Raw genomic sequence first — 11,564 nt, forward strand, 5'->3', positions numbered from 1 at the left:
AAATACATTTTGTAGGCCAGGCATGGTGGCTCATGCCTGTAATCCCATCACTTTGGGAGGCTGAGGCCAGTGGATCACGAGGTCAGGAGTTCAAGACCACCCTGACCAACATAGTGAAACCCCGTCTCTACTAAAAATACAAAAATTAGCCGGGTGTGGTGACATGCACCTGTAATCCCAGCTACTCAGGGGGCTGAGGCAGGAGGATCGCTTAAACCTGGGAGGCAGAGGTTGCAGTGAGCTGAGATTGCGCCATTGCACTCCAGTCTGAGCAACAGAGTGAGACTCCATCTCAGAAAAAAAACAAAGAAAGAAAGAAATACATTTTGTAAGGCTAAAAATTCCATAGATAGTGATTCTTCTGATGAATCTGGACAAAATCAATTGAAAACCTTCTAAAAAGGACTCACCATTCTAGATGCCATTAAGAACATTCACAATTCATGGAAGGAGGTCAAAATATTAACATTAACAGGAGTTTAGAAGAAATTTATTCCAACCCTTGTGATGACTTTGAGGGGGTTCAAGACTTCAGTGGAGGAAGTAACTGCAAACGTGGTGGAAATAGCAAGAGAACTAGAAGTGCAGCCTGAAGATGTGATTGAATTGCTGCAATCTCATGATGAAACTTGAACAAATGAGAGTTGCTTTTCATGGATGAGCAAAGTGGTTTTTTGAGATGGAATCTACTCCTGGTGAAGATGCTGTGAGCATTGTTGAAATGACAACAAATGATTTAGAATATTACATGAACTTAGTTGATAACGCAGTGGCAGCATTTGAGAGAATTGACTCCAATTTTGAAAGAAGTTTGATGTGGGTAAAATGCCATCAAATAGCATTACATACTATAGAGAAATCTTTCATGAAAAGAAGAGTCAATCAATGCAGCAAACTTCATTGTTATCCTCAGTAATTGCCTCAGTCACTCCAACCTTCAGCAACCACCACCCTGATTAGTCAGCAGCTGCCAACATCCAGGCCAGACCCTCCACCAGCAGAAAAAGATTATGACTCAGTAAAGGCTTGGATGATCATTAGCATTTCTTTTTTTTTTTTTTTTTCACATCTTCCTTCCTTTTATTGAAAAAAATTTTAGAAAATGGCAGTTAATAAAAGGCACAAACAAATCAACAGGGATATACTAGTGGAAAACACAATATAAAACTAAAATGCCATTGGCTTCTTTAACTAGTTAAAAGCACAAAATGTAACAGGCAGAAAGTCTGTTTCAAACAAATTAAAAAGCTATGTTTTTTTTAAATTCTCCCCAAATCAGATATATACACACCCACAAAAATAGTGTGTGAAGGAAAGCTGTCATACATAAGATGTTGTATCCTGAATTCTTCAAGGAAACACATATTGAAATAGGAATTAACAGAGTCAGCAACAGATTAACAATTTTTTAAAATTGAGTCTTAAAATGCTACATGGCCTAAAGCTATACTATATAAAGTATGCTAGGTACAAAAGAAAATGTCTGTACAGCTTTTAGCAAAACTACTTTCCCAGAAAAGCAAATTAAAATAATGCAATCAGCAGATCAAGGAGACTACAGCTAGACATCAGAGCTACAACTTCTCATATCTGTGTCAGAAAATCCTATTTATCCAGAATAGACTAAAATTTCAGGACAAAACAGGGACTTTTAAACATTTCTTACTTTACCCATTTTAAGTTCTTTTTATTTCTCCCATCCCTCAAGCCAGTAATTCAGCAAGATCCAGCAGAAAGAGGGCTACTTTTAGAATTGGCTATTTTATTTTTCTTTCTATGGCAAGACTGTCATGGAGCCTGGATATTTCAGGCTCATATGCATCCATGACCAGTGTCCCACTGTGGTCAAAAAACTTAGCAATGGACTTGGTGAACTCGGCTTCCCGCTGCTGCTTTGTTCTCCCACTGATGAAGGTCAGCTTCAAGGTGTATTTGTCATCAAACCTTTTAAGACTGGAGGACAGCTGCCAAATATCATCAGGATCCATTCCTGTAGGGTCTTTCCTGTGGGCCACGAGAAAGATGCTCGTCTCCTTATATGAGGTATAAATGGTCAGAATCCCCATCATCACAAAATAGGATATGACGCACAAAGCCAAAACGGGTTTCGACTCTGGAAAGGGGTGCATATAATCCCAAATCAAAGCCACTATGGCAAAGAAACAGGAGATTGTACAGATGGTGAGGCGACCATCAATTAGACCAAAATTCTCCACGTATTTGTATTTTTCCAGAAGTACCTTTTTGGCAGAATCATCCAAAGAGTTTTTCACAGCTGATCCATCCCACTTGTCAATTTTTACAGGCTTATCATCTATCTTCCACTTATCCAACAAGCCGCTACGGCCACTGCCTGTCCCGCAGTTGGAACCACCGCCAGCCCCACTATTGCCTCCGAGACCACCGCTTCTCCCGCCCTGTGTAGCTGCCGCCGCCATGTTGTGCGCCTCTGCCGATCATTAGCATTTCTTAGCAATAAAGTATTTTTTAATGAAGTACATTGTCTTTTTGGACATAATGCTATTGCATACTTAATGGACTACATTAGATGTAAGCATAACTTTTATTAGTATTGGGAAATCAAAAAATCATGTGATATGCTGTATTATGATATTTGTTTTATTGGAGTGGTCTGTAATCAAACCTGCAAAATCTTTGAGGTATTCTCATGTATGTAGTGTGGTGATTTGAAGTAGGAGGAATTTCCACTCTAGGAGCCCTCTGAACTCTCTCCCTGATGGGCAGGAGGTTATTTCTGACATTCATTAGTCCTTTCTTTATTGGGTAAACTTATTAACAATCTGACAGCACGATGATTTCTCTTTTTTACCCTTTCTCCCCTGACAAGGCTGTTTTGCATACCCAAGATTTCTTCTGAGAGCGGTAATTAGAAAATATATTTTGGCTAGAGATTGCAGCGTTGTTCTCCAATCAGTTTTATCAGTAATAATGCTGACATCTTGATCTTCATCTGTCTTACTCCTGTGTCATTTTTTAATTCATAATGAACTCAAGAGGAGAAGGGGGGTGTTGTTATTAATTGGCTGCCTCAAGCTCCAAGAGATTGCCAGCATTTAAACATTGGGAAATTTCATATCAAGATCTAGATTTCTGACATGTTAAAAAATGGATGATTTGGCAGGGCTGGGACATATTTCAACAAGGTATCAACTGGGGTGAAGCTGAGTAATGAATGTCACCTTTATATGGAACATGAATTCTCCTGTTTGCCATAGTCTCCACCACTCCATATTACCTTACGCCCAGTCATTTAATTTAGCCATCTTGTCTTGGCATTTAAGTTTGCAATTCCTACTCTAATCATATAAATGTCCTTGTTTAGAAAAATAGATTTTTTCTATGTTAATGCAATCCTGATTATTGGATAGAATGGTTAGTGAAACGTTTGAAAACCATTGTGTGGAAGATCTTGTATCTGTAACTCTCATTTTGAAGCTAATGTTCTGGCATTCTGGTTTCTGATTCAGAAGAGCTACAGATCTCTGTTGTTTTAGCCCACTGCACCCCCAAGGCAACATAGAACTATATCAACTATTTTTTTCTACTTTTAGGTGAGACTGCACCTATCAGCTCAGAAAAAGAAAACTACTTAAAGCCCTATAGTTAAGAAAATTCCCCATCTATAGTTTATATTTTGTGTCCAGGCATTGTAGATTGTATCTTTCTGGCCAAAGCAAAGTAGAGAATTGGAAAAATTATTGAACTAGTTTAAGCAAAACACATGTCAGATGACCCAGGTAATTTCCAGAAAAGCCAATGTTTTCTCTGAATTAGAGTACTTGGAGAATTGCCCCAACCACCTGTATTAGTTAGGTCATGGAGACTGAAACTGTGTTTTCACAACTAAAATAACTATAGTTGAACCAGCCACGGAGGCCTGTCTCAAAAACAGAATTTTGCTGCATCACTGTGGATCAAATGACCCTTAACACAATCAGTTGTGGGGATAGTAAAGCAAATTAATTTCATTGTCCTAAAGCAATTTAACCACATTACATAGACATGACTAACATTAAACTTTTTCTCCCAGTTTCATTTTATGATAGCAAAATGACTGGTCAATCAACCAATTGCCTAACTCAGATGATAACAACAGCTGATTTGACATTTTTAAATGATGGTAAGTTTGCAATTCTTTTAGATACTTATATTCTAGGTGCTACAAGCTAAGATTTAGCCTCCTTAATTATTTTTTCCTTTTTTTTTTATTTTATAACCTCGCATTTGCCTCCTTCACACATCCTGCTTAGATGACTTTTAAATAAAGTCAAATTCCCCCATTGGATTGCTGTCTATGGGCTCTTGCCTATGTCTTTTCTGTTTGAAAATAAAGTCTCTCTTTTCGCTTACCTTCTGAAAATCTAATATTGACTTTTTTTTGTAAGGTGAGGCATCCCCTAATCATACCTGGAATCCTGGTCACCACAATATCATTCATTTCAGAAAATAAATAGAAAGTACATATGACTCCAGATTTAAATGCAGGAACTTGAACAAGCACCACAGACTGGAGTGTTTGGCTTTATTTTTTGCTGTGAGTCAGAGCCAGGAGGTTCCCATTAAGGTGTATATGAATTATATTACTCCATGCTGCAGTTTGTCTATAATGTAATGTTGTAAGGCAGCCAAGTTCTTCCAGCAATCTCACGGACCAATATTCAAAACATATCAGTATCTCATTAGATCCTTCATTTGTAAATTCTACTCAGCAAGCTATAGTTACATAGATATTTTGTTTTAGGGTAAAGTAAAATCCGTTTTAAATAAGCTTATTACTTCCATTGTATTGGTACCTATCAGGTTGTCACATTCATCTGGAATGAGTTGCCGTGAAAAGAGGAAATAAATGCACGGAATTATGTATGGAGTGTGCTTTGATATAGTTCAAAGAAATAGGAGGGGCATTTTCCAGGAAAATTTGTTCTACTTCCCCATCACTGTCCAAAACCAGCAAAAAATTCCTCAAGCTAAGTCACATGGCAGGACAAAAACTGTTCAAATAAGCTCAAACCATGAGGAAAAAGGGCAACAAGTATTCTCTCTTCAGCTTCAAACCTCTTTCTTTGCCTCTTGTTTCTCTCTTTTAAATGAATCCTTAAGAATTTTAGGCAAATATATATCTTTAAAAGTGCTGAAATTCAAAAGATTTAATAATGGAAGAAAACAGTTGACTGCTAACCCCCTCCCACATCTACTCCTTATTCTTCAAAAGCCACTTCAGATGAGAACTTGTGAAGACATCCTCATCAGTAAGTCATCTCTCACCCTAGTGTGTCACCACCTTCAGAGGTGGATGACCTGGTAAGAAGATGAAACATACTGAGATTCAAAAGTTCCCATGGTCTGATGGTCCCAGCACTATAGCTGGAAGGTTCCTTTGCTTGTCTTTCTTATGCTGGTGTTCTATGCTAAAAAGAGAGTGATTATTTCATCAACTCCAGAAGCGAGACATGAAGGATTAAGGCTGATAGAACTTGGAACTAAGGAATATAATCACATGTTTTCTAGGAAGAGAAAAGGAAACAAACACACTGAGAAAGAAACCCAGCACAAAATGAGAAAATAACACGAAAGTATTAAACCTTTAAAGAGTGTATTATTGAGAGTCCTTAAAGAAGTAAATCTGTATTCTCCATGGTCATTGAGAAAAATAAAATAAAATGCCATCGATAGATCAGGAGAAGATAAGTTATACATTAAGCAATGCTTCATGATCAGGCAAGCATCTTCTTCCAAACAGGTCTTTAAAATTGAAATAATGATCATTTCTTGCTCTGAACAAGCCAGTGAATAAAGTCTCTAGCAGAACCAGTGCATCACATTTTCCTCCTCTCCCAGGTTTCTCTCAGTGCTGGAACAGGCTAGCGTATCATTAAATCCTTTATTTTTATGAAGCTTTACATTCTACTGGTTTTGGTTGACCAGCAGTTGGCTGGTGAGTAGGCTTATATTGTCTGAAAATATAAATATAAACATGAGTGTTATGAGATGTCTCAACTATGAAAGGTACACAAAGTGTGACACTGGACAAGAAAAGAGAACATTGTTGTCTCTTATCTCATTCTTTTTTTTCAGACGGAGTCTCACTCTGTTGCCCAGGCTGGATCCAGTACAGTGACGTGATCTTGGCTCACTGCAACTTCCGCCTCCTGGGTTCCAGCGATTCTCCTGCCTGCCTCCCTAGTAGCTGGGACTACAGGCACATGCCACCACACCTGGCTAATTTTTGTATTTTTAGTAGAGATCGGGTTTCACCATGTTGGCCAGGCTCATCTCAAACTCCTGACCTCAACTGATCCACCTGCTTTAGCCTCCCAAAGTGCTGAGGCTACAGGCGTGAACCACTGTTCCTGGCCTCTCATCTCATTCTTACTGCATTCAGGATCCCATCAGGAAAACAGAAACAGAAATCATGCCAAGTATTTCAAACAGAGGTGATTTAATTTAGGAGATCAGTTTATATAGAGACTGGAGGGCTGAAAGAGCAAAAAGAAAAAAACAAACAAAAAACACTGTTCAGGTACCTCTGGTATTTGTAGTTGAGAAAGCAGCTGCAACTCTTAGGGCTGGAAGAGTAAAATAGAATAAATGGTGTTACCAGGACACCATTTCTTGGGGGAAGGGTCTCCATAGAGCGGATTTTCCAACCACCAAGGTGTCACTGCACACCTGGCTCAGCAACCTCTGAGGGGACGTCATGTGATTGCTACTTGGACTCCAGCGGTGAGTACTAAGAGGGAATGTGGCAGTTCCTAGTGGTACCTCTGAAGGAGCCACTGTGGAATTAATGCTGAAAATGCTAAAATAAGTTGGAGCCCTACGTGAGTGCTACTGAGGGAGGGACTCTGACCAGAACTGAAAACAGAAAGAGCATCCCTTCTACCCTCCTATCACCCTCTAATTTCCTGTCAGTGCCTCCAGTCCGCAGAACCTAACCAGAAGCTAGATAGCAAAAAAGTCTGGGAAATGCAGTCTGCAGACTCCTGCCTCCAGTGTCAAAGAGCAGAGTATAACAGCCTGGGCTTAAGGCTGAGAGGCAGACAGTAGGTACAATTACTGCGAGGCACAAATTCACTGAGTGAAATAACAGGCAGAATTTCCTACAATATTTATATTATTTTTCTTTCTTTTTTTTGGTCATAGTTGAATTCCAGTAAGTTAAATGTATGCATGCTATGAATTCACTTTTTCTTGTAATCCCATAGTTCATTAGCCCAATACCTTGCTTATAGTGTGTGATTAAAGGAGGTATTGAATGGATAAATGAATGTCTTTTTGGCTTTTTGGCGCTAAGGGGATTTTTCTCTGATTATTAGTCCTGTTTAACTGCCATTGAGAAATGAGTCTAGAGAAAATATATAGCAACCTAAGGGTAAACTTTGCTGTAATTCACTGACATTGCAAATGTACCTATCCAAACAGTTCAATTGGTTTCTATCCCTGGATATATCCTGTAACTCTCTACCTTCAGTTTACTCTGGAAAATCTCCACTGCAGCTAGCTACACTTGCATAGCCTAAGAGTGACATCCAGTGGCTTATAACTTAATCACTCATTGTAATACATCTGGAAATCTAACCAGCTCTCCATTATCATTTCAAATAGAAAGGAGGGCAAGACATAAAACTCTTAACAGAAGATGAAACTTAGACAATCGTTCATTAGATTTACTTTGGGAGATTATTAAAATAGATTTGCCTATCTAGTTGTTTGAGATCTCATATTCAAGTTCATTTGTCTTTTTTCCTTTTCTGAGCACATGATGTCTGTTATAATTCCGGTGATGTCTACCAATGGCATAGGCTGGTAGATAGAGAAGGAAAGTGGGGATAGATAGGACCAGGACTGAGAGAATTAATCAACTCTAGACCTGGCTCCCAAGACTAGAGGCTCATTATTTTAGGCTCCTAATATTGGAAGCCTAAAAGAATGTGGGAAAGTCGACCTAGATCCAGGCTTGAACTAATATCTAAAGGTTCCCAGTCTGGTAGTAGAGTCTGTCTGTCCAGCACTCCAGGCAAAGACAATCCTTAGCATTAGGTGGGCTCTTCACTCAAGGTCCCACAGGATCAGGCTACTCCAGGAGGGTTCCTAGTCAGTAGCTGCGGCAGGGGAGCCTGGGATCAGCAAAATGTCAGGGCAGCAATGTAGCTGTCTCAAGTTCAGGATGGTGCTGCATTCAATGGCAGGAAGCTGAAGGTGATTTTTATATGGAGCTCATGAAGTCAATCTCATTCTAGTATAGACAGTCTCAAAAATTAAAGCAATTCCAGATATGTTTTAAATCCTCCCCTTTTTTTCAATAGAATAGTCCAAGAAACCAATAACTTCATCATAACAATCTCACACTTAAATGAACTAGGAATCTCTGTTTAGATGGACCTTAGCCTGAAAAATACTACAAATTCAGAATTCACAGTAGTTTCAATATGTTCTCCTGCTCAAAGGAATTCATCTCAGACAAGTTCCTTTCCCATTTAATAATATTTTCCAGAAGTAACCCAGCAAAAATGTATTTATTTGTAAATATGTAGCAGTGACTTCAAATGAAACCTCATGGTGGCTGTAGTTACAACTATTCAGACATCTCTGTGATTTGGCTAGATTGTACTAAAAGTGAGTCATGAATATAATTAATTTACCCTACGATGTCAATAGATGGTAAGAGATGTGTTGTGCCTTCATTCCATTTAATCAAATCCCACAGGGAAGTGAGACATATTCTTCTGACTATGAATTCTGTAAGGAAACGGTTTCCACAATGTCTACTTGCCCAAATACCAAAGTGATGGGCAGGGTTAGTGTCTCCTATGGAAATTTCCATGCATTTTTAGAACATATGGAAACTGCAAGGCAGAGCTATGAAAATTCAGAGATGCTTACAACATCAAAATGTTCTTTTCCTCAGTGAGAATGTGCTGTCATATGACAATGAGGAGGAGGAAGATGGTGAACTCAGCTTTTATCAAGGCACTTATTTCTGTGGAAAATAGGAGCTTTCAGCAATCAGGTGTAAATAAGTTCAAAGTACAGACTCAAATGATGTTTTAATTACCAGTAAAGAGGGAAATGTTTGAAACTTAAACAGAAACTAGATGATATACATATTTCACCTTTTCCAATTAATCAATCTAATGACAGCTGGTTGGCCAAGAGAGTATAAGGTAGACATTTCAACTAAAAGAGATACATCTTTGTTAGTATTTTGTCTGGTGTTTTTTCCCCAGAAATGCTTTTGCTAGGACATCATATTTTAATAGAAAACAGATTATGTGTCTCAAATCTAATCAACAAATGCAAGAACTTTCACTTACTCCCTCTAGTTTATTGTTCACAGCAGCCTGCCTTTGTGCTTTGTTTACTTAACCTTGTGCATTTCCTACTAAAAAGGAGAGCAGAAGAGATGGAATAAATCTGGGAAATGCTCCAGACCTTGAAATGCCTGAGTGACTTATTCTGTGTGATGGCAGACTTGGTGATAACAGAAGATACTATTTTCAGGAGACCCCTCAACATCTCCACTGATGGTTCACATCTGACTGCAACTCACTTTACTGCACTGTTCACTGGCAGAGCCCCCTTCGGGTGGGAAGCCTTGTCCTCACGACCCCTTTGTCTCAAGAGCAGGGAAGATTCTCATGGGGGAGACTTGCAAGAATCTACAAAGAGGTCAAAGTTATATTGCAGGAATTGACTTTAACTCAGTGATAAGACTTCTGGATTAATTTCCATCATTGTGGAGAGTGAGAAAGGTCTTTACTTAAACAGGCAATGGAGAGTTAAAATACAGAACAAAATGCATTTGAGTAAGTTGTATGGTGGATGTAAAAATGAAAGGAGGCTTGTAACTGAATTTCTCTTAAACACCTGATTTAGACATTCTATATCAGCTTACCTAAAGGACAAATAACAAAATACAGTATCATATATTTATAAAAGATCCAGTAAAGTATAGACTGTTTTTGAGGTATATAAATAGAAAGAATATTTTCTAGGAAAGCAGTATACAATTATACCTACAAGCTCAAATTCTGTCTTCTCTAAAAATTATCACGGAGCCAGGGCCTCATAAAAATAGTCCCTTTGTATATCCAGGTGAGGACTCTCATGTGGTTCCCAAGAAAGAGAAGTGTTCATATTAAACATGATTTCATACTCTCGGTAACATATCCCCTTTTCACTCCATGCCTAAGGCACTCAGATATGAATTTCTGTTTGCATTTACAGCAAATCAAGATAAAAATACTTCACTATTCAGACATTTTAGCTGTCTGTACCCAGTTAAGGCACCCATCTAAATGAGGCACTTAATATAGATACATGTGACCTTGAACAAATGACATCGATGTTGAGTTTCAATATTGCTCAAAAAGTGAATATGTTATAGTGGAAGGGAAAAACGTAGTAAGATTAGTAAAAACAAAATGAGCAAAGTTAAAAATTTCAGAAAAAAAAAGTATAAGTTGACGACACCTTTGAATAAACAAAATAAGAGAGAAGATGTGTTTATGTTCTTGTGACCACAAGAAAAAGCATAACCAACAGCACTGTTAGGATTCAACCAATAAGACCTGAGGAGGTCCCAGTGAGAGAGAACTCTGGTCCATACTCCCAATCCCCTGGGCAAAAGGACTTCCTAGGCATGCTAATTGCACCATTGTAAGACAAGTCAAATACAAACAAAACAAACAGTAATTTGGGTCATAGCAACATCTGGACTAGCCAACTCCTTCTTAGAGATAAATCAGGGGAGGAGTATTGGAGAGTCTGGGAAACAAAGAATGAGATCATGGTATAAAAGATAAAGGGGTTTGAGGGCTCAGGCATTTCTCAAGTCCTGAAGACATGCCTGTTATATCATGCTCTGAATTCGGTCACGGTCAAGGTAAATAATTAACCTAATGCAATAGGCCTCCTCTTACCTGAATGATAACACTTTACAATGTGCATGTCTTTTGACCCAGAGAATGCATTTTTAGGGCTCTATCCTACAGAAATATTTGTACATGGACACAAAGCCACAAACAAAGATTTCCAGTGCAACATTATTTATAATAATCAAATTGGAGTAACTTAAGTATCCAAGAACAAGGGAATATTAAATAAAGTATGGTATGTTTATATTAGGAGCAAAGTGGAACAAAGCCTCCAGATTTCACCTGCTTCGGTTCATAACTCACTTCCACTGCTTACTAACTGTGTGACCTTGGTCAAATTGCTTAGCTTCTCTGTGATTCCATTTCCCTCAAATGTAAAAAGAACATGATAAGATTTTCTTCTTTGTAGAGCTGCTGTGAAAATTAAATGACGTACCACTCTTAAAGAGCCAGAACACTGCCTGACATAACAGGTACATAATTCATGTTAGCATGGTTGCTATTTTGAAAATACTATCATGTAGCATTTAAAAAGATTAGAGATGCTCGCTTTGGCAGCACATATATTAAAATTGAAACAATATAGAGAAGACTAGTATGGTCCTTGCACAAGGATGATGTGCAAATTCATGAAGCGTTCCATATTTTTACAAGGGATGTGAAGGA

The 11,564-nt window shown here is 38.3% G+C and overlaps 1 protein-coding gene across 1 annotated transcript; it reads right to left on the reverse strand.

Annotated features, from left to right (window-relative positions):
• Positions 1–1,047: 1,047 nt before the first annotated feature.
• LOC105515822 (signal peptidase complex subunit 2-like) lies at positions 1,048–2,448 on the reverse strand. The gene has a single exon (XM_011947750.1). The coding sequence runs from the start codon at positions 2,436–2,438 to the stop codon at positions 1,758–1,760; it is 681 nt and encodes a 226-aa protein (XP_011803140.1). The 5' UTR covers positions 2,439–2,448; the 3' UTR covers positions 1,048–1,757.
• Between the last annotated feature and the right edge of the window lie 9,116 nt (positions 2,449–11,564).

This window comes from Colobus angolensis, unplaced genomic scaffold (assembly GCF_000951035.1).
Source record: "Colobus angolensis palliatus isolate OR3802 unplaced genomic scaffold, Cang.pa_1.0 Scaffold27, whole genome shotgun sequence".
NCBI lineage: Eukaryota > Metazoa > Chordata > Mammalia > Primates > Cercopithecidae > Colobus > Colobus angolensis.